Source organism: Gallinula chloropus (assembly GCF_964237585.1).
Source record: "Gallinula chloropus genome assembly, chromosome: 26".
In the NCBI taxonomy this organism is placed as follows: domain Eukaryota; kingdom Metazoa; phylum Chordata; class Aves; order Gruiformes; family Rallidae; genus Gallinula; species Gallinula chloropus.
Genome location: NC_140111.1, coordinates 4,580,332 through 4,603,333, shown reverse-complemented (window position 1 = coordinate 4,603,333; position 23,002 = coordinate 4,580,332). Strand labels below are relative to the sequence as shown.

General features: G+C 61.5%; 2 protein-coding genes across 2 annotated transcripts; both read left to right on the top strand.

The window, feature by feature from the left end:
* Nucleotides 1-3,211: 3,211 nt before the first annotated feature.
* Nucleotides 3,212-8,872, top strand: DCAKD (dephospho-CoA kinase domain containing; the record flags this gene model as incomplete). The annotated part of the gene is made up of 5 exons (XM_084275417.1): nucleotides 3,212-3,223; nucleotides 3,485-3,602; nucleotides 5,418-5,621; nucleotides 7,481-7,568; nucleotides 8,037-8,872. The coding sequence occupies 5 exons, from the start codon at nucleotides 3,212-3,214 to the stop codon at nucleotides 8,320-8,322; spliced, it is 708 nt and encodes a 235-aa protein (XP_084131543.1). The 3' UTR covers nucleotides 8,323-8,872.
* A 7,644-nt stretch (nucleotides 8,873-16,516) lies between these two features.
* C1QL1 (complement C1q like 1) lies at nucleotides 16,517-22,752 on the top strand (the record flags this gene model as incomplete). The annotated part of the gene is made up of 2 exons (XM_084275627.1): nucleotides 16,517-17,128; nucleotides 22,573-22,752. The coding sequence occupies exons 1-2, from the start codon at nucleotides 16,562-16,564 to the stop codon at nucleotides 22,750-22,752; spliced, it is 747 nt and encodes a 248-aa protein (XP_084131753.1). The 5' UTR covers nucleotides 16,517-16,561.
* Between the last annotated feature and the right edge of the window lie 250 nt (nucleotides 22,753-23,002).

Here is a 23,002-nt window from a genome sequence, read left to right as displayed (position 1 = left end):
CCTGCCCTCCTCCTTCCCTCGGGGCGGCCCAAACCGCCCCCCCCGGCCTGCCCCCCCCCCCGTGGCGCTGAGCGGGCCCCGGGCCTGGGGAGCCTGAGGGGGTGGCCAGGGCCTGGGGCCGGCGGCACCCCCGGGAAGGCGCCGGTTTGGAGTCCGGGCCGCTGCTGGCATCTGGCACCGTGCGGGCTGCCAGCCGAAAGGCCCAGGGCCGGGCCGTGGCCACGGTGTGTCTATCGATGCTGTTCCTTCCCCCGCAGCCGGGCACTGGGGCTGCTGGTGGGAGCAGGAGAGGGGCTGGCTTGGGGTGGTGTGGTGCCAGAGGACCTGCTTCAGCAGATCTCTCACCCCCTTGGCCTACGGGACGGATGGCTTGAGGTGGGTGACCCTGCTCAAACACCTGAGGAGCTGGGGGGGGGGTTGCAGGGGAAATTTGGGCACCTCAGTCTTATAAATCCACTTCCTCAGGGCTCTGGGCTGCATCTCCCAGGGCACCGTTCCTCCAAGGTTAACAACTCACTGAGTCTTCCAGTCTGACTAGCCCGGGTGGCTCGTGTTTCAGCTTTCCTCACCTTTGATTTAGTTGGCACAGGCCTTATACACCCAAAAAAAAAGCGTATTTTGGGGGAAAACTCTTTCTGCCATCTGCCTGTAACATCTGCAGGAACAGGCACACCTCCCTGCCCCTGTGTACAGTTCAAACCCAGGCTTGTTAAATATTTATACCTTTGTACTGCGAGTCTCAGATCTGCACAAGCCCTGGGACAGTGGGACTGTTTCCAAACCTCATTTGCCAGTGGTTTCTAGATGAACCTTTCCAAGTGCTCTTTTACCCCTGCAGTAACTTGCAGCAGCTGCCTGTGGAGGTATGTAGCAGAGGGACAGAAATAGCAGGTTTTCTTGGGACCAATTCCCAGCTGAGGCTGGAGGCCAGAGTGTTGGGGTGACTGTGGTTGAAGCCCTGTGTTTGCTCTACGTGGGCAGGAGGGATTTGAATGAGCCTCTGCCTCCCCAAAGTCAGCACCCCAAAGGCTTGGCTGTCCTCACACAGCATAGGGTGTTGCAGGGGGTGTATAAAACCCTGCCAGGAGGGGCTGGATTTTAACCTGCTGTGATAAATAAACAGCCCCTCTGTCACCCTGAGCCCACCCACCCACCCCAGCGCTGGGAAAGGCTCCCTGCAGAGACCATGTACTCACTTGGCAATAAAGCCTGAGATTTACATCAGCCTCCCCAAGCACTGATGGTTATTACAAGTGCCCTTTCTGATTCCCTTTGAATTCCCCCCTCATTGTTGCTGGAGTTAACCCCATCTGTTTGCCTGGCACCTGAGAAGGGCAGAGCACACGTGGTGCTGCCTCTGCAGCCACCAAGCAAACGATGCTGCTGGCAGGTGCTGCTGGATTTTGCTCTTAACTCCTGGTTCCTCCCTCTATTCAACCACCTCCAGCTGCCACAGGACTTACCCACCCCATTTCTCCCCTGCCCCAAACAGTGGGTCTGGGTCCTGTTTGTAGGGCTGAGTTATGACAGGAGGGTTTGGGGTTTGTTTTCTCCTAGCCAAAAGGGATGTGGTGCTGTGTCCTCACCCATCTCCAGCTCTTCTGTTCCTGATCCCTGCCTGTGGGTGTGAATCAGTGTTGGTGCCACCAGTAGGTACCTGGTTCCTCTATGCCTGGGGTTTTGTAGGGCTGGTGGATGCAGGGTCTGGAGGGAGGTGTAATGCTAGAAAGAGGGTAAAGCAGAGTGACTGGTAGTGAGGTTGTTGGGTTTTGGGGCATGTGGCTCACCAGGAGAGGCAGTGGGAGCTGAGCCTCCCTTCCTCTGCACCCAAGGAAGCTGAGGGGTGTCTATAAGCTCCTGGCCAAAGGTGACCAAGCCAGTTTGTTCTTGGATGCAAATGGCAACAGCCAGGAGCTGGGACTTGGGAGCTTCAGAGTCACCTGTGCTGGGGGCATTATGCTTGACAAGGGTGACAGCAAAGTTGGAGGCTCTGTCCTTGGGGAGTTGGCAGGACAGCACAAAGCCAGTGCTGGACCCAGTGCCACAGCAGGACTCGTGCTTCCCAGCCTGCCACGGCTGGTGCCTTTTTGGGGCTGCAGATCCCCACCTTGCAGGATTACACTCTGCTGTCTGGAGCTGCCTCTGTGTCTCTGAGCCTTTTGGTGAGTGGGTGCAAGTGAGATTTAGGGGGAGGGGGTTGCAGGTTTTGGGTTGAGCAGGGAGAGATCTCAGTGCAGCAGCTATGGAAGGAGTTGTGTGCTGCAGCCTGGCCGGGGGTTACCGCAGCGCTCGCAGCCCCAGGGCTGGTGGCAAACACAGGCTCTGTGCTGAGCACTGTGTTTGGCAGCTAACAGCCACAGGTTTGCTGCTCAGAGCTGGGTTTCCTTGTGTTCATTGGGCTGCCCATGTCTGTGCTGGCAGCACAGGGATACAATTTACTCACTGGCCTGTGTGCTGTGTGTCCTGATTGTGTCAGAGGTCACCTTGTGAGGCCCCAGCTGGAGTCCTGTGTCCAGAGCTGGGGCCCCCAATATAAGAAGGATGTGGGACTGTTGGAGAGGGTTCAGAGGAGCCACAAGGATGATCAGAGGGCTGGAGCACCTGCCCTACAAAGAGAGGCTGAGGGAACTGGGCTTGTTCAGCCTGGAGAAGAGAAGGCTGTGGGGGGACCTCATTGCAGCCTTCCAGTCCCTGAAGGGGGCAGAGGAACAGGAGGGGAATCAGCTTGTTCAAGGGCAGAGACTGGCAGGACAAGGGGGATGGAGTGAAGCTGGAGGAGGGAAGGGTTAGATGAGATATTAGCGGGAAGTTCTTTACAGAGAGAGTGGTGAGGGGCTGGAACAGGCTGCCCAGAGAGGGGGTGGGTGCCCCATCCCTGGGGGTGTTCAAGGCCAGGTTGGATGGGGCCCTGGGCAGCCTTGTGTAGCTCCAGGCCTGGAGGTTGGTGTCCCTGCCTGTGGCGGGGGGTTGGAGCTCTGTGACCCTTGGGGTCCCTTCCAACCCATGCCATTCTGTGATTCTATGATTCTATGATCTCCTCTTATGCTGTGGAGATCAGGCAGGGATCTCCCTCTCAGCCCTTCTGTTTCTCCAGCCAGGCTGAGATACCTGAATTCTTCCCCTCTGTCACTGATCCTGGGTCACCCCTCTGGAAGTGTCCCCAGATTTAGGGTGCTGTAGGTAAGACTGTTGCTCAAGGGGAGCGCGGTGCATGGAGCTGCAGGTAACCTGGTTGGCTTGAGTCACACATCCAGGTTACTGGAATCTGGGGAAGCCTCATTTAACCCCCCTCTGAGCTGTAAAACAGGGGTACCCAGCTCTGAGGGGTGCCAGAATCCTGCTGATACCTTGGTGCTGCCCTGAGAACGTGTGAAAACGACCTTGGAATGGAGTTGCCTGTTTGGGAGAAACATTTTACCGTGCCCAGCATGACCAAACCAGCCCTGTCCTGATGTGTCTTCAAGCTCTTTTCTTTCCATTTCAGAGCACGATGTTCCTGGTCGGGCTGTCGGGTGGAATCGCGACAGGGAAGAGCACGGTGGTGGCCGTACTGCGGGACCTGGGCTGTGCCGTGATTGATGCCGATGTTATTGCCAGAGAGGGTGAGTTTTTACATCGCTGCTCTTCCTCCCCGAGGTTCCCTCGGAGCGCAGACAGCAGGTGGTGCTCTGGGTACGTGAGAGAAGCGTTTCCCTCCCCTGCCGAGGAGCTGCTGTCTCAGGGGGATTGGAACTGGGATATATTTTTAATAAAGAAAAAAAAAACCATCTCGTCCTAATAACAAACGCTGCGGGGAGATCACGCCCTCAGGTTCCCTCTCCTGGAGGGCAAATGCTTCCTGGCTTTCAAAGCCAACTTGTGGCAAAATAAAGATAAAGCAGGTTCCTTCAGTGAGCTGATGTTCCCCAGGACACCCATCCTGGAACGTTTGAAGTGGGATCGCTGACCTACTGCAAGAGAATTTCCCTCTGTGCTGGATGTTGCTGGGTTGTAAATGACCTCAGCGTGCTCTGAGAGGAGGGAAAAAAGCCTCCAAATATCCCAAATCAGAGGGAATTTGATCTGTGCTTGAGAAATGTGCTGTCCTGGCTACAGCAGAGACCCAGCAATCCCAATCTGTTGCCTCAGCAGGCACCCCTCTCCCCGATCACCTGCATGATGTTAATCCCTCTGCACCTCTGGGAACAGGAGGAGAGCAGCACTCACTCTGGGAAGGGCTCCTGATTTTGTATGCAGAAGGTTTCAGGTCTGCAGCTGAGCAGCAGTGCAACCAGTGTCATTTTGAAGTGCCTGAGCTTCTCTATTTGGGGAAGAACTTCTGGTGTAACCACTCAAAGCTGCGATGCTCTTAACAGTTTATTGCACTGTAATTCTCCTGGAGGTGCTAAAAGCCCTCAGAGATGATAGGAAAACACAACAGATACTCAGCATCAGTTTCTCTACCAATCACTTCCTTTTTTTCTCCCAATTCCTCCTTTATTTGTGTTTGTTCACTAGATGGATTTCACCCATCCTGAAACTACCTCGGTGTGAAATTCCACAGGAGGAAGAAATTGGGCTTAAAGACTTTTATTAGGTTGGTCTGAGGTTACAACCTGCAGCAATATACCTGGATTTTGGAGGGGAAATTATAGATGCTCTGTTGCACTCCCTGGTTAGCCTCAGCTTGATCTTAATTATGGTTTTATTACTGCATCCTCTTTGTTGGTGGTTCTTTTTTGGTGGCTTTAAAATGAGATGCTCGTGTAACGTCAGAATCCCTGCAGGTACCTGCTGGGAATTGGTCTCCTGGAAGGTTTGGGTGGTCCATTCTCCTCAAGAATTTGGTGAAAGAACAGTAAAAAAAAAAACCCAAATCACCTCAGCAGCAGCTGGAGGCAGCTTGGAGCAGCCAGGCTGTGTTCACCCAGCACTGAAGTTCCCAGCTGAAATAAACCCATCACCGATCCCGGTCCCTTTAGTATCTCCCTGCTCGACTCCTCGTGCTGGAGGCAGCAGGAATCGGCTCAGCCCCCTTCCTCCCTGTGCCTTCAGCCTGTCCTCCTGCCCACCCTGCTGACTCCTGACCCTGAGCAGCAGCACACAGGAGAGGGAGGGTTGTGGCGCTGAATTAATGGCTGCGGGATGCTTCGATCTCTGGGGTGGCAGCTCTCAAAGGGACCTTGGGCTGAGCTTGGCTCTTGGTTTATTACCTTGTTTCTTTTTGCAGACGGCTTTCCTGCAGCCCCAGTGCCAGGTGTCTGCCAGGCTGCAGCCCTGAGCTGGCTTCAGTGTGTGCTGGCAGGCAGATGTGCTGCCCACTGAGGAGAATGAGCTGGGTTAGTTAATGAATACAACTCATTTGAGGCCGATCGCTGATGCAAACACCGAGTGTGCCGTAGGACGGGCTCTAACCTCCAGCTGTTTGATGTTCTCAGTGGTGCAGCCCCACTCCAAGGCCTATCAGCAGATAGTGTGTTGCTTTGGCACCGAGATCCTCTTGGAGAGTGGTGAAATAAATCGGGAGGCTCTAGGAAACATCATCTTCTCCCAGCCGGAGAAACGGCAGCTGCTGAACTCCATCACCCACCCCGAGATCCAGAAGGAGATGCTGAAGCAGATCTTGAAGTACTTTGTGCTAGGTAAGAGGCTGTGTCCTGGGAGCTGTCCCTGCTTGCTCTGCCTAAAGTGGGGAGAGGGGACAAAGAAGGGGAACCAACGCTGAGCAACAAGCCTTTGTGCTCTGCCAGCGGCGCCCTTTCGCGTTGGCGTTGGGAGGATTCCTCCCTGCCTTTCACTGCTGCCCTTCACCACCTTCTGTGGTTTAAAGTAAGGCCTGAGAAAAGCTTTGTGAGGCCTCTTGTGAGATGACTTGCTGGATAATGTCATACCTTCTGAAACGGCCAAATACTCCTCCCAGCCCCCAACCTCTCTGGCTTTCAATGAAAGCAGCAGAGCCCTTTTAGTCTCGATAAGGTGAGAAATGGGCTGACAGCTGTGGGCTCCCAAGTCCAGCTTTTCCCCCTGATAAATATAACAAATACAGCTGTCAAACTGGGTCTCATCAAATGCCAGATAAGATCACCAGCTGGTTTGGAGGTCTCCGTGTAGACAGAAGGATGTCTTAATAGAGTCGGTCTGGTTTTGGCAGAGCTTATCAAAGCTGAGCCCTGTGACAGCTGAATAGGCCTGGGCTGGGGTGGCTGTGAGGGCTTGTGCTGCGCTGCAGGGCGAAGAGGAGGAGGAGGAGGAAGCACAAAGGCAGCAACAGGCAGGAAAGCCAGGAGCTAGAGCTGGAATCTTGAACCTGGGGCTGCAGACTGGAGAGGCGGATGCTGTCCCGCCCCTCGGCGAGAGCGCCGGGTGTCTTCAGCAGGCTGCTTTGTCCTCATTAGTCAGGTTTTAATGATTTGAGATAGCTGGATGTTGTCTCTGAGGATCACTGTGTAAGGAAAGCTCTGATCGATCAAACTGTAGGGCAGTGAGAAGCCTCTCTGGGCGGACGTGCCGCTAAAATGGTGGCTGGTTGGATGGTGATGTCTTTGTCAAGGGTTTTAATGCCCTGGCCAGGTTAGTTAGGGGGGGGCTGGGTTATAAAACAGGGGACACCAGTAAAACCAGAGGTGTCCCTGTGGTTGGGATGCAGCCAGGGGAGTGAGGCTGTGACATGCAGCTGTCCCCTCCACACATACCCCCGTCCCCAAACGCTGCTGCCTGCCAGCGGGCTTGGCACTCACACAGGGTGGGGGGCCAGGGTGGGCGGTGGGGTGCAGAAGGACAGCGACTGGCTGCTATGGGCTCTCTACTGCTGTCTGCTCCATGTGCTGACAGCACTTTTAAACCAAACTTGGCCAGTTTGGGGGAGCTCTGGGGTGTCAGGGCCGTGCCTGGAGGCACCCCCGTATTTCAGCATCACAGCTCTGAGACATCTGCAAGGATTTCCTTGCTCCCCTCTAGAAAAAAATGAAACTGGTTAGCCCAAGCTTTCCAAAAAGGGAAGAAAATGGAGCTGGGAAACATCAGCTCAGACCACTGCAGCCTGGTGATGACGTCTTGGATGTATGAAAGAGAGAAGAGCAAATTCTGCTGTGGGCAGCGCTCCCCTCGAGAGGCCGACACCGACGGCGCGGCTGCCGCTCTCGCCAGCCAGGCACAGGCACTTTCATTTGAGCTTCTCGTTTCAGCTCCTCATTATATTTCTCCAGCTTCACCTTTGGTCTGAGATCATCTGGGTTAGGGTTTGTTTGGGGGGGAATTTGGGTGGTTGGTGTTTTTTTTTCTCTTCTTGTGTTGGGTTTATTTTTTTCCTCCTGAAACTTGGACTGAAACCGTTTCCTCTCTCTGAGAGGGAGGAGGGTGAGCAGGCTCTGCTCTCCTCTCTGCTAGAACTCTCTGCTGTCCTTGCTGGAGCAGCAGTGGCCACAATGAACATGCAGCACTGAAGGATTTGAGAATCAGAGTAACACTGTCCCTTTTTTGGGGGGGGTTGTTCTATTTGCAGGCTACCGCTACGTGATCCTTGACATCCCTCTGCTCTTTGAGACCAACAGATTGACCAAGTTCATGAAATACACAGTCCTGGTTTATTGGTAAGTGCTGTGTGAACCACAAGGACCTGGATAATCCAAACTCTCCCAGAGCCTGAGCTAAATCCTCACCAGAGCGGGAGGGACATGACGGGACACGAGGATTTAGCTTCCGTCTTGGTGCAAAGCCTTTTGACAATATCCTTCCTGTATCCTGGTTCAGAAGGGGGTTCTTATGGAGGTTTTCCTGAAACCTGGCTCCATCCTAGGAGGGGGGAAAATCTCTGTCTTTGGGCTTTCCACAACCTCCATTCTGTGTGCTGGGGCAGGGGTTGGGGGAATGCCAAAAACACTCAGCGGGGTCAGCCCGGGCAGTGTTGGCTTCACCGCTCTGAGCGTGGGATGCACAAAGCAGGGAGGATGAAGTGAAGAGCATCTCTCTCCCACCCTTTACCCTGTCTTTTCCCCACTTTGTGTGAACCCCCTCATCCCATCCCCCCACCTGAGTATACCACCCTCCCATCCCGGCAGCGACCCGCCGACGCAGCTCTCCCGGCTGATGAAGAGGAACGGGCTGTCGCAGGCTGAGGCCGAAGCTCGCATCGCTGCTCAACTGCCACTGGGTGAGAAGTGCAAATTAGCCACTCACATCATCGACAACTCTGGGGACAGGGAGAACACCCAGCGCCAGGTCCTCCAGCTGCACACCCACCTTGAGGACTCCCTGCATTTCCTTTGGGCACGGCTGGCGGCGGGCACGCTGGTAGCCGGGCTGGGAGGGTTGGTGTACCTCCTCCTCCAGCATCTCATCTCTTAATTCACCTTTTCTTTTTTTTTTGTCATGGAAGAGGCCTGAATTTCCAGGTTTGAAAAGGGCAGCGAAAGGCTGCCTCTGCTAATGAGCTCTGCCAGCTGAATGCAGACAGCGGGGCCCAGGCGTCTCCTTGCAGCTTCCCAAGGTGAACAGACCGGGTTTTGGTTGTTGTCTCCTTGTTCTCCCTGCTGAGGTGCCTGACCACCAGCTGTGCCTGTGGGATGGGACCACTCCTGTCACCCCAAGAGGGGCTGAGACCCTTCTTATCCCCTGTTGCTCTTCCCATTCATGTCCCCCTGTTGTCTGCGTGGATTTAGGAGCTTGAATGTCTCCTGGGACAATCTTGCTGCTGTGGGGGTCGGTGGCCTCTCACATCCTCCTTCTGCTCGTGGGTGTCCCTGGGTCGATCCCCTCCTAGCTCGGATCCTCACCTAATCTGAATTCCAACCAGGATTTTCCGTTTTTTCCCCATTGATTTAATGGAAACACATTCAATCTGCCTGGGGGAGGACAGGCAGCACCCCGTTTCATGGGGATTAGGTGCTCAACTGGCTGTTTACCCACGAGGAGAGGGCAGGAGGGTATCCCTGGATCGATCCCATCCTAGCTCGGATCCTCACCTAATCTGAATTCCAACCAGGATTTTCCCTTTTTTTCCCATTGATTTAATGGAAACACATTCAATCTGCCTGGGGGAGGACAGGCAGCACCCCGTTTCACAGGGATTAGGTGCTCAACTGGCTGCTCACCCTCCCTCCTGCCCTCTCCTCCTTTGCTCACGGGTGCCCCTCGGATCCGAGGATCTCGTACACCCCCGGAGCAGGCTCAGCCCAAGGTCCTGCCTCGCTGAGCCTCATTTACTGCTGTTTTGAGTTTCCCTTCAGCGGCTCTTTCCCTGCAGGGGGGGGAACACGGGGCCGGGCGAGGCGGTGCCGGCTCTTTCCGTTGGTTTAATAAAGCGCCGGCTCCCTGCGGCCCCGCGGCCGCTGCTCGCTGCTCTTTCCTGCCCGTTCCCAGGGCGTTCCTGAGCCGGGGCACGGCTGCGCTCGGTAAAGTTCACCAGCAGAGCTGATGAGAGCGCTTGGGCTTCTTTCCCCAGTATCCAGACCTGAACTGGTCCCCAGGGCGCTGCTCGGAGCAGCAGCCCCTGCGTGAGTTTAGCTGGGGGTGGGGGGGGGAGTGAGGATGGCTCCGTGGGGGCTCCCAGCACCCCACCAGTTTGGGGATGCGACCTTAGGACCTGCTGTGGTTTTATGTGGTCTTGGTGTTTTGGGTTAAGGACTGTTGCCAGCCTCTGCACCCCTCTCCAGCCTCTGCCCCCCACCTCCTGCCTGCACAGGGGGGATCCTCTGGGATCCTCCAGGATACTTGGGCTCTGACCCCACTCACGGTCCTGCATCTCCCTGGGCCAGACCCCACAGTCTCTCTGCAGCTGCAGCCCCAGGAGCACACCCCCATGCTGGGGTGCACACCCTGGGTACCCCAACTCTTCACCCAGCACTCGGGGCGAGGAGGGGGGGGCGGGCAACAACACCATGCATGAGCCATAACCCCACCACCACCCCCCTCCCCTGCTTTCTACTGCTCCCTTAATTGCAGCGGTGATGCCGGGAGTCCCTCGCAGCCAGCCATAAATCAGGGCTGGAGCAGGCCGCTCGCAGCCCGAGATAAGCGCTGATTGCCTTCCTCCCCCCGGCTCGCCGCCTCCGCGATAAATGGGGCTGCGATGAGGCCGGGAGGGGGAGCACGAAGCGAGACGGGCACCCTAATCGCATTTGGCGCTTCGCTCCTGCCCTGCTGACGTTTGCCAGCGCTAACGAGTTTAGCAGGGCCCAGGGAAGGAGCGGTTTCAGGGGGCCGGAGAGGCACAGGGCTCCCCGCGGTGCTGGCTGGGGCTGGGGTGGGAGGTTTTTTTTGGGGGGGGCACTGGTTTGGGGGGGCTGGGTGCCCTGGGGGTTGAGGTCCTGGGGTGGGCTGTGTGTCCTGGGAAGGGCTCTGGTCACTGAGTCCTTGCCCAGGGTGCTGTGTGGCACCCAGGGCCACCCCCAGCCAAACCCCCTCCGGGATGAGCTGTGGGACTCCCAGCACCCACGGTGGTGGCTCAGCCCGCAGCTGTGCCCCACTGGGGATGGTGACAGGGACAGATGGCTCTGCTCCACGGGCTGCTGGGTGGCATCAGTGGCTCCATCGATGGCCATGGTGGGCAGCCTGTATCCCGCTGGGGAGACACCCCAGCTGAGACCCCACACTCATGACACTGATGCCACCTCAACGTGTGGGTGCCGGCAGAGGCCTGAGGGTGCTTTGCTGTGTTCCACAGCCCCCCACAGCCCCACACTCTGGGCTGAGGCAGCTCCCTGTGCCTCCCACCATCGATCAGGCAGCGTCTGGAGCAGCCACTCGCTGTGGCCCGTGGGGTCCCGTGGGCCCCCCGGCCGGGGGCTGTTTGAGCAGCGAGCGCGGCCCCGCACAAGCCAAATATTTAACTGCTGCAAATTGGCAGGTGGATCAATGAGGCTGCGGCTGGCAGGGGCTCCTGACACAAACCGCCCCTCCCTCCACCCCCCACCTTCCCCCAAGCACCCCCTGCTCTGAGCACCCCTTCCCTGGGGTGCCCCTTCCTTGGCACCCACCCTGGGCGCTCGCTGGGCAGGGCCTGGAGCTGGCAGTCACCCCCCAGCCCAGCCTGTCCCCCCACGCTGGGGACTGGCCCTGGGTGGGGGCCCCAGTAGCCAGGGATGGGCATAGTGTTACCACATGGCACCGGCGCCACTCTTGTCACCATATGGCATTGGTGTCACAGGTGTCACCATCCCTGCGTGGTCCCTGGGGTGTGGCACGGTGTCACTGTCACCGCACAGCCCCGCGGGCGTCGCGCGGTCCCACTCGTGTCACACGTTGCTCCGCGCGGCCCTGCGGTATCGCACAGCGTCGCCGTCGCTCCCCGGGGTGTCACATGGTGTCACTGTCACTGCGCAGTGCACAGGGTGTCACTGTCACCGCGGGGCCGCCGGCTGCCACGCAGTGTCACTGCAGCTCCCGTGGGTTGTCACACAGAGTCACCGTCAGCGCCTGGTGCACGGGATGTCACGTAGCGCGATGTCACCGCGTGGCCCACGGCGTGTCACCCAGTGTCACCGTCACTGCCGTCCCGCAGTGTATCACCCAGCACTGCACGGCCCACAGCATGTCACCCAGTGTCACCGTCACTGCGCAGGATACCCCCCCCCCGGTGCCACCCTACACACATCCTGCGAGCTGTCACCGGTGTCACTGCGCACCCCTGGCAGTGTCACACCCGGTCCCCACCGCCCGTGGGACCCGCAGCCCAAGTCCCCGCTCCTCCTGACCCCATGTCCCCCTTGGGGGGGGGATGTGTCCCCCAGCCCAGCCCAGCCTCGCCCGCCCTGCGCCAGTGAGCAGCCCTTTCCCGTCACTCACCGGCCCGGCTCTCATTAATTAGCGGTGTTGGCAGCCCTTAATTGCTGCGCAGCGGGAGGGTGTGAGGGGGCCGGGTCCCTGCCGTGTCCGTAATGAGAGGCAGCAGGACGGGGACAGGGCTGCGGGGGGATGTGTCACCCCCTCCTTGTCCCCCCCACCAGGGTTGGGCGTTGTGCCAGGGATGGTACCAGGCGTTGGGCTGGGAGGTGCTGGGACATCCCTGGCCCTGCGGCAGGGCTGGGCTTGGCCAGCGAGCCAGGCAGTGTGCCAACGGCCAGCCAGCAAGGCCCTGGGGCAACTGGCCAGCCAACCAGCCTGGTGGTCACCCAGCCAGGTAGCCAACTGGCCACCCAACCACTCAGCCCACCACCCATCTGACCAGCCAACTGGCCAGCCCAGTAGCCAGCCAGCCAACCAGCTAGCCATCTGCCACCCAGCCAGCCCATTGCCCGGCTCGCTGGCCACCCAGCCATCTAGTTGGCCTTCAAACCAACCAGCCAGCTGGCAAGTCACTTGCCCACCAGCCTTGCTGTGCAGGTAGCCAACTGGGCAACTCTCTGGCCAACCAGCCAACGAGCTCTCCATGCGTTCAAGCAGCCAGCTAGCCATCTGGCCACTGGCCAAGCAGCCAGTGTCAGGCAGCCAACCCAGGAGCACCATCCATCTGCCCACGTCCAGCCGGGTGCTGGGACCCGCCCCTGCCTTCACCTGTGTCCTGCAGCCACATCCTCTCCTGCCCCTCATCCCCTGGGCTCTGCATCAAGTGTCCCTGTCAGGCACCTCCCTGCTGAGCCCTGACACACTCAGCACAGCAAGTGGGCACTGGGCAACTCCCCGCCCATCCCTTGGCCAGAGGCACTTCCAGCCCTGGCCACCTCCAACCTCTTGCCCACAGCCAAGTGTCCCCATCCCACAGCCCCTCCTGGGGACACTGTTTTTGGGGGACAGCACCCAACATCACCGGGGGTGGCTTCCAAACACCAGCCCCCGCGCTGGGCTCACCAGCATCAGGGTTGTTAAGTTACTTCCAGCTCCAAGTCCTAATTACTGCTGAGCCATCGGTGTCACCTGCCCGGTGCCACACGGGTGCAGGGTCCGTGTCCCCCCAGCCACACACGGTCCCACCGGCAGCACCTGCAGCAGCTCCTGCCTGGCCGCAGCGCTGGGAGGGGAAACCGAGGCACCCCAGCCGCCCTCGCGCTTCCCCAAATCCTCCTTAATGAGCTCCCCAGTGAGCAGCAGGCAGAGGATGGGGGGGGGGGGGATTACATCCAGCCCCTCCCCATCCCAACCTGTGCCCCCGGAGCATCGATCGAGCCCCCTCCCCCGGCCGCCGGCGTCCCCTCGGCGTCGCCCACCCACCCACCTCCCCGCGTCATGCTGCCAAAGCAAACAGCCGTGGGCTCGGCCGCGCATCGATTCTGCGGGAGCTGCTGTTTGCTTAACCTTTGCAGAGGAACGGCAGCGCCCGGCGTCGAGCAGAGCTGCCGCCGCAGCCGCCACCGCAACCGCTGCAGCCGCCACCACCAGCACTGCCACTACAGGCACAGCCACCAACACTGGCACTGACACAGCCGGCACCGCCACCACCACCGGCACTGCCACTACAGGCACAGCCACCAACACCGGCACAGCCACCACCACCGGCACTGCCACCACCAGCACTGCCACCACCACCAGCACTGCCACCAACACTGGCACTGCCACCAACACCGGCACAGCCACCAACACTGGCACTGCCACCAACACCGGCACAGCCACCACCAGCACTGACATCTCCAGCACTGCCACCACCACCAGCACTGCCACTACAGGCACAGCCACCACCAGCACTGCCACCACCACCAGCACAGCCACCAACACCGGCACTGCCACCACCGGCACTGACACCACCAGCACTGCCACCACCACCAGCACTGCCACTGCAGGCACAGCCACCACCACCGGCACGGCCACCACCAGCACTGCCACCACCACCAGCACTGCCACTACAGGCACAGCCACCAACACCGGCACGGCCACTACCATCGGCACAGCCACCACCACCGGCACTGCCACCACCAGCACTGCCACCACCGGCACTGCCACCACGAGCACTGCCACTACAGGCACAGCCACCACCACCGGTACTGACACCACCGGCACTGACACCGCCAGCACTGCCACCACCACCAGCACTGCCACTACAGGCATAGCCACCACCAGCGGCACTGCCACCACCAGCACTGCCACTATCAGCACTGCCACTGCCAGCACTGCCACCACTGGCACCGCCACCACCACCAGCACTGCCACCACCGGTACCGCCACCACTGCTACCACCACTGGCACTGCCACCGCCAGCACTGCCACTACCAGCACAGCCACCACCGCCAGCACTGCCACCACTGGCACTGCCACCACCACCGGGACTGCCACCACCGGCACTGCCACCACCTCCAGCTCCAGCCCTTTTCCCCTCCCGCACTCCCAAACGGAGCCCACTGGAGGTTGCCGCTCAGTTACTGTCCCCAGGTGGTTGCTGTGCTGTGTCCCTCCTGAGCAGGGCTTGGGGACAGGGACAAGGACAGGGAGCATCCCAGAGGCTCCAGCCAGGCTCACCAGGTGTGTTGTCCCCATCTGTAGGGTGCTGCCACCCCAAGGTGCCATCAAAGCCATCCCAGCTCTGCAGCCGGGTGCAGAGACACGGTTTGGGGGTGCGGTGGCCTGGGCTGGTGGCTGTGCTGTGGGGACACAGTGGCCTGGGCTGGTGGCCCTTCCATGAGGACACAGTGACCCATGGCAATGCAGTGAGCTGGGGCTGCAGGGCAGCATCCCAGGGTGGTGGCCCTGCCATGGGGACACCACAGGGGCACAGTGGCCACAACCAGGGATGTCCCCTGACCCTCCAGGTGAGCCGAATGCCCTGAGGCAGCCAGGGGGTGTCTGCATCCCCCTCCCATGTCCCCACCACGGCCATCCCATCCCCACGTGGTGCCCCCTGCCCACCTGGGCCACCGCGGCACCGCGCTGGCGGGTGACTCACGCAGCCCGTGACCTCGGCGAGGCGTATTTTTAGGCGCTCGTTAAAAAAGATAACGAGGGACACACACACACACACACACACACACACACACACACACAACCACGATGGAGAAAACAGGGAAGGAGCAGGTGACATGACAGTGACAGCTTGTGGGGGGGGACGGACATGGGACTGGCAGCATCCTCCTCCCCAAAATAATCTGTGTGTCCCGTCCATTCCCCCCCCCAAAAAGCCTCGTTAAGCCCCCAGGAATAATTGCCTCCTTAAAGCTGGCTAATTGATTTTTGCACGCTGATTAAATTAAAGCCTCTGCGGGAGCTGGGGGGGGGGGGATGTGGGGGCGATCGATGGGCTGCCAAGTGTCCCTTGATCCCCCCCCCCCCGCCTTTGTTTTGGCTGGGGGTTGGCATGTGTCCCCCACGTGTCCCTTTTGGGTTTGGGGACACTGCATGGGTGTGGCACTGGAAGGGGATGCACCCCCCAGGTTGGGGGGGAGGTTTTGGGGGGGGAGGGAGAAACGATGACCCCACAGACCCAGTAGGTGCCACTGGGGTTGATGTCACCTCATTGGCATCACCCGAGGCCACCAAGCCGCTGTGGTGGGCAGCACAGGGAGCAGCCCTCGGGCTGCTCTACGCTTGTGCCCCGTCCTCCCCCCATCCCTGCTGCGTGTGTGTGTCCCCCCCCGGCCCTGCGTCCTTCGCTCACCCCCGGCGCTGGCGGCGGCTGTCACTTGCCATCGCGTCCTGCTGTCCCCGCCGAGGCTGATGGAGATGGCAGGCGACGGAGCGGGCGCAGCCGCGTGTCCCCGTGTCACAAGCCCGCCAGTGCTCAGCCCCCCGGGGATGGCTCTTTCTCCTGGCTGTCACCCCTTAGGTGCCCACCCGTGGGTGCTCCCCGTTTGTCACCGAGGCCTTTCGGGTGGTGACATCCCGTCCTGTGACCCCGTGGTTGATGCCGGTGAGGGGTGGGTGCTCGGCGACATGGGTGTCACCTGGGCCGCGTGGGTCACCCGACACCCTGACTCCCGTGGGTGGGGAAACTGAGGCAGGGAAGGGCCCTGAGGATGCTCAGTGGGGACAGCCACCCGTGGGGACACCGGTGATGGGTTCCAGGGATGTCCCCAGCTCCTGGGGTGCGGCCACCAGCTCCGGGGCACGGAGGCGACAGAGCTCCACACCCCGTGGGGACGCGGCCGCCGGGAGCCGGGGGACGGACGTGGGGGCGACCCGAGCCCCGTGGGGCCAGGGCGTGGCTCGGGGCGACCGACCGTGCCGGGCCGGGGGGGAGAAACGGGGGCCACGGAGGGGTCCCGGCGGGGCGGGGGGGGGGGCAGGGGCCGGGGTCCCGCAGACACGGGGGGTCGGGGTGGGGTGGGGGGGTGGGCGTGGCCTCCCGCCCAGCGCATTATGTGGGCGTGGCTCGGGCGTGGCCGGGGCGTGCCTGTGATTGGGTGGGCGTGTGATCCTGATTGGCTGGGCGTGGCGAGGGGGGCGTGTCCTTGGTGGGAGGGGGCGTGGCCTGGGCGGGAGGGGGCGTGGCCTGGGCGGGCGCGGGGCGCACCGGAGCCAGCGGAGCGCAGCGGAGCGGAGCGGCCACCGCCGCCGCCACCCCTGAGCTTCCCCCCCCCACCCCGCCCCCGCCGCCGCCGCCGCCGCCGCCGCCCTGCTCCCCCCCACCGGCACCATTCCCACCCCCGGGCGACAACGCGCCCCGGCCGGGCGGCGGCTCAGCCTGGGCCGGAAAACTTTGCTGGCGGCCGCGGCGGGGGTGGTGATGGTGCTGGTGCTGGTGGTGCTCATCCCGGTGCTGGTGAGCTCCGCCGGGACCGACGGCCGGTACGAGATGCTGGGGACCTGCCGCATGGTCTGCGAGCCCTACGGCCCCGCCGCTGCCCCCCCGCAGCAACCGGCCGAACGCGGCCCCCTCCCTCCGCCTTCCACCCTGGTGCAAGGTCCCCAAGGTAAACCGGGGCGACCGGGCAAACCGGGACCTCCTGGACCACCGGGAGAACCGGGACCACCGGGACCGGTAGGAGCACGGGGTGAAGCGGGACGACCGGGACCCCCGGGATTACCGGGGCCGGGGGCTACCGGTGCGGTGAGCGCGGCGACGTACAGCACGGTGCCGCGCGTCGCCTTCTACGCCGGCCTCAAGAACCCCCACGAGGGCTACGAGGTCCTCAAGTTCGACGACGTGGTCACCAACCTGGGCAACAGCTACGACGCCGCCTCCGGCAAGTTCACCTGCGCCATCCCCGGCACCTACTTCTTCACCTACCACGTCCTCATGCGCGGCGGCGACGGCACCAGCATGTGGGCCGACCTCTGCAAGAACGGCCAGGTAAGGGCTGCCCGGGCCAGCTGTCAGCCCCACGGTGGAGCCAGGAGCTGCCACTACCCCTTGTGCATCGGAGAAGGGCTCTGGGTGTACCCCTGGGGTGCCCTGTCCCTTTCCCGGCCCTGGGGATGCACCCCCAGCATGCTCCATCCCTTTCCCGGTAGTGATGATGGGCGCTGGGTGCGTCCCCAGGGTGCCCCTTCCTTTCCCTGGCCCTGGAGATGCACCCCCAGGGTGCTGTGTCCTTCGTGCAGTGGTGACGATGGGCTCTGGCTGCATCCCTAGGGGGGTCCCAGGATGCCCCGTCCTTCTTCCAGCCGCAGAGATGCCCCCCCAGGGTGCTCTGTCCCTCTCTCAGTGGCAGCAATGGGCTCTGGGTACATCCCCAGGATCCTCTGTCCTTCTCCCAGCCAGGGAGATGCATGCCTGGGGTGCCCTGTCCTCCTCCCAATGACATGATGGGCTGTGGGTGCACCCTTGGGGTACTCCATCCTGCTCCCAGCTCCAGACATGCAGCCTCAGGATGCTCCGTTTTTCTCCCAGCCCTGGAGATGCACCCTCTGGATGTTCCACCCTTCTCCCAGTAGCGATGATGGGCTCTGGGTGGCTCCCTCGGGGTGTCCTGTCCTGCTCCCAGCCCCAAAGATGCATCCCCAGGGTGCTCTGTCCTTCTCCCGGCGGCAGCGATGGGCTCTGGGTGCCCTGTCCCTCTCCGAGCACTGGGGACATTCTCCGCCACCGTAGCCTTATGTGTCCCCAAGGGTCCCCTCTGTCCTTTCCCTGGCCCTGGAGACATGTTCCCCTCTGCCTTTGGGGTGCCTCAGGGTGTCCCTACTGTGTCCCTGAAGGGCTCCTGGGAAGGGGGGCAGTGTCTGCCCTGCTTTTGGGGTGCTGCACCCCGCAGTCCAGAGCCAGCTCTGCTGCTGGTGTGTCAGGAGATGTCCCCTTCCCCAGCTGGGCTGCATGGGGATACCACAGTGGGGGGGTCAGCAGCTCAAGAGTGGCTCCATTCCTGCCCCCCCCCCCCCCATCTCGCTCCAGTTTCCCCCCCAGAGCCCATCCATCCCAAAATCCTCCCGATCCCAAGGCGCAGCCTCTCCATTCCCGCAGGTTTTGGGTGATGCCCAAAGGCTGCCCCTTTCCCACACCATGTGTGTTTGTGTCCGTCCTCCCCCACCAGCCACAACTCGAGGTGCCCGATGTGGCCCCCGAAATGTCACCAGCTGGGTTCCCTCGGGTGTCACCGCGTCCTCGCTGGGGTCCATCCCACACCTCCCAGCACCGAGCCCCGTGGTGCATCCCCGTCCTGAGGATGTACCCCACCAAATCCACCCAAAACTCTGTTATCAGCCCCCCCCCCAAAAAAAAAACCCAGGGGTGGGGGGAAAGCAGGACCCCCCCAGGCTTCACCCCTGGGCTCTGACACCCCCGAGCTGGGGGGTGCAGGTGCCGCTCAGCATTTCTCCCCCACCCAAACAGTTCACATCTCTTTTATTGTTGGGGAGGGGGGTGTTAATCTCCCCCACCCTCCAATTATCCCAAATTTTGGGGGGGGTGGTCCCAGCAATGCTGATCACCACCAGCTACTCCCCCCAAACCACATCCATGTAACTCCAGACTGAGCATCCCCCCCAAAAAAACCCCCATCTCACCCCTTTTTTCCTCCCCTGACATCCCACCCCCAAAATATTTTTAGGGGACCCCCCCCCCTAAAAACCTTCCAGCCTCCTCCTATCCCCCCCTGGCTGAGTTCTGCCCCCCACCCCCAGCTCGGGGTGGTGGTGGGGGGGGGGATCAACACACCCGGGTGCTACCGGATGGGTTTCCAGAAGCTACGGAGCCCCTCGCCGAAAGGAGCCGCGCTCGGTCGGGCGCGCGACGCAGCTTAATTAACCGGTTGTTAATTGCTAACGAGGTATCTCCGCTCCAATATTTATAAAGAAGAAGCTTGGGAGGCGGGGGAGCACTTTGGCAGGCTGGCACCGGCGGGAGAGTTTAAAAAAGGTACACCCCCCCCCCAAAAAAAATACCCCAGGTAATTAAAAAATGGGGTTAATTAAGGGATTGTTGCCTAAAATACCCCGTCCCTGGCAAGGCTGGGGTGGTCTGGGGGTGCTGGGGGGGTTTTCCTGGCAGATAAGGGTCAATCCCAGCATCCTCTAAGGGAATTATAACTTGGGGGGTGCCCCCCACCCCGGTCCCCCCACGTTCCTGCGGGCGCTGCGGGTTTCAGGCGCAGCCCATCACCCCTGCGTCGGGGCTGGAGTTAATGAGAGCCAGGGGAGCCCCCGCGCTGGGAGGGAGCTGCTTCTGGTGGTTAATTAGCATTAATTATTCTTATTTGTATTAGCCCGTGGATGTGGGGAGCAGGGCAGTGGGATGGGGAGATGCTGGCCGGACAGACAGGGGGTTGGGGCTGGGGGGGTTTTGGGGTTCTTGTGGTGGGGTGGGGGCCATCCTGGCTGCCTTGAGCAGCTGAAGGGATGGGTGGCTGTGTCACAGTTTGGGGGGTGTGGGGGGTACAACCTGCCCCATGGGTGGGGGCCTGGGAACAATCCCCAGGGGATCTGTCTGTGGGGACACCCAGATGGACTGTGGGGTCCTGGGGGGCACCCACCACTGTGCATGGGGGTGGTCCTGAGGGGCACCCACTGCCATGTCCTGGAGGTTCTGGGCCATGGTGGCTGTGGCACGTGGGGCACATGGTGTCCCCGAGGTACCAAGTGGCACTGGGAGCAGCACCCCGCTGCCCCCCCATCCACCCAACAGCCTCTGGCACAGCTGGTCACATCAGGGACCATCCCAGTGTCCCTGGCACTGGTGACACCACTGGTGTCACTGGGGTTGGTGACAGCAGCCTCAGCAGAGCCGGGGGTTACCAGCCCCACAACAGTTCCCACCTCTGGGCTTGGCTGTGGTGTGGGGAAACTGAGGCACAGAGCAGGGTGAGGGGGACATTGCTGTCGGCAGGGGGGCTGTGGTGGCAGCCCCCACCTCTGTCGCCGCGGTGCCGGGAGCGGCTCAGCCCGGCCCTGGCGCTGCCATTTATCTTCCCTGGTTAGCGCGAAGGGCTGGCGGGCGCGCAGTGACGAGGCGGCTCCTTAACGAGGGAAGACGGATGGTACCGGGTGGCTCTGGCTGCAGCCCGGGGTTGGGGGGGGGCGGGGGGGGGAAACAATCACAGCAGAGCCCAGCACCAAACGCTTTCTCCTGGTTCTCCTTCTTCCCTCTTCCTCTTCCTCAGCACCACCCCAGGTGAGGCAGCATTCCCTAGAACCTGGGTGCTGTGACCGAGATTCACCGTGTGTGTGTGTCCCCCCCCTCCAGGGACAGAGACCCTCGTGGTGGTGGTGGGATCAGACCCAGGGTGATTTTTAACCAGGGAGAGTGTTGGTGATGGCACGAGGGTTACGGCTACAGGGCTGAGAACAAGCCCTGTGGGCCATCAGTAGGCTCCAGAGTTAACAGCTTCTGACCATGGGAGACGCCGCTGTGTTTCCAGAGGAGGAGAGACCCCACTGGGAGACCCCTGGCCTGGGGGCAGAGGCCAGCAATCCATGGGGACACGCTCCTTCCCCCGCTGGCTCTGGGACCCCGCAGCCTCTCAGCGGTGCCTCCCCGCCCGGAGTGAGCCAATTAAGAGCCCATTCTCGGAGGTTATAATTAGGAGCAGCTTCTCCCCGGCGCATCGCTCCCGCCTTTCGCTTGGGATTTTACCTGCTGGCTTGTCACTGTCACCCAGCGCCGCGCGATCTCCCTGCAAGGCACCGCCAGAGATTTGATTACCGAAATCATTCGGCAGCAGGATCCAGTCCCTGAGCTTTTCCAGGCGGTTATGGCACCGCCGGCTCTGCCAGCACCTCCCAGTGTGGCTCTCCAGCAGTGGGGCCCAGTGTTTATTGGGGGGGGGACACATCCTGCCCCTACTGCACGCTGGAATCTGGATTTGCTCTGGTTTTGGGAGGTCTGAGCTCAGCCTTTGCATGTGCTCATGGCACCTGTGAGGCTCGTGGGGAGATGTGTGGGGATGTGGTGGGTTCAGGGAGACAGCGGCTGGTGTCTGAGATGTGGTCCTGCAGCTGAGTCTGGAGCCAGGGTCCTGTGCCTGGGCTGGGGTCCTGCAGCTGAGTCTGGAGCCAGGGTCCTGTGCCTGGGCCAGGGTCCTGCAGCTGAGTCTGGAGCCAGGGTCCTGTGCCTGGGCCAGGGTCCTGCAGCTGCATCCAGAGCCGGGGTCCTGTGCCTGGGCCAGGGTCCTGCAGCCGAATCCAGAGTCAGGGTCCTGTGTCTGGGCCAGGGTCCTGCAGCCGAATCCAGAGTCAGGGTCCTGTGCCTGGGCCAGGGTCCTGCAGCCGAATCCAGAGTCGGGGTCCTGTGCCTGGGCCAGGGTCCTGCAGCTGAATCCAGAGTCAGGGTCCTGTGCCTGGGCCAGGGTCCTGCAGCCGAATCCAGAGTCGGGGTCCTGTGCCTGGGCCAGGGTCCTGCAGCCGAATCCAGAGTCAGGGTCCTGTGCCTGGGCCAGGGTCCTGCAGCTGAATCCAGAGTCAGGGTCCTGTGCCTGGGCCAGGGTCCTGCAGCTGAGTCTGGAGCCAGGGTCCTGTGCCAGGGTCCTGCAGCTGAATCCAGAGCCAGGGTCCTGTGCCTGGGCCAGGGTCCTGCAGCTGAATCCAGAGTCGGGGTCCTGTGCCTGGGCCAGGGTCCTGCAGCTGAATCCAGAGTCGGGGTCCTGTGCCTGGGCCGGGGTCCTGCAGCCGAACCCAGAGCCGGGGTCCCGTGTCTGAGCTGGGGTTCCATGTCTGAGCTGGGGTTCCATGTCTGAGCTGGGGTCCTGCATCTCAGTCCAGGGTCAGGGTCCTGTGCCTGAGACATGGTCCTGCAGCTGAATCCAGGGCTGGGGTCTCCATCCTGAGCCACAGTCCTGCATCCAGACTGTGTCTGAGCTGGGGTTCCACACCTAAACCCAGACTTGGGGTCCCATGTTGGAGCTGCGATCCCACCTCCAGTGGTGGGGGTCTTGTGGCTGAGCCGTAGTCACGGGGCTGAATCTGGAGCTGTGGTTCCACCATCCTGGGTCCGAGTCACGGTCTGGCATCTGAACCCAGAGATGGGGTCCCACGTAAGAGCCGAGGTCCTGCACCCAAATCTGGAACTGTGGTTCCCACATCCACACCATGGTCCCGCATCCAGACCCAGGAGTGTGGTCACAAGTCTGAGTCACGGTCCCACATCTCAGCCCACCAGGCCAAGGAGAGGCCCTGGGCAGTGCTCGGAGAAGCCAGCCTGTCCGGGACCCCTGTGGGGGTCTGGGGCACCCCACACGACCCCGCAGGCAGCCTCCCTGACAATGGGTGGTCTGGGACCCCAGGTGTCCCACGGGATCCGAGGGCTGAGCTCTCCCCTGGGCGCTGCAGCGGCGCAGGGTGCAGGTAACACGGGTGTCCCCTGGGCAGGTGCGGGCCAGCGCCATCGCCCAGGACGCCGACCAGAACTACGACTACGCCAGCAACAGCGTCATCCTCCACCTGGACGCGGGGGACGAGGTCTTCATCAAGCTGGATGGGGGCAAAGCCCACGGCGGCAACAACAACAAGTACAGCACCTTCTCCGGCTTCATCATCTACTCGGACTGAGCCCAGACCCACAGCATCACCCCACGACGGCCCTTGGGCCCTACAGCATCCCCCCCACCCCCCCGCCGTCTCCCCCAAGCTGACTCTGGTGCCTCCCCCTCCACTCTCCAATCCATTCCCTCACCCCATGGCTGCTAATTCGGGGCTGGGGGGGAGGTGGGGGGCGCGGGGGGCTGGCAAGAGGTTGGGTTCCCCCCCTGCACCCCCTCACTGCACCGTCCCCTGGCTGCCCGTCCCGCTTGGCCCCTCG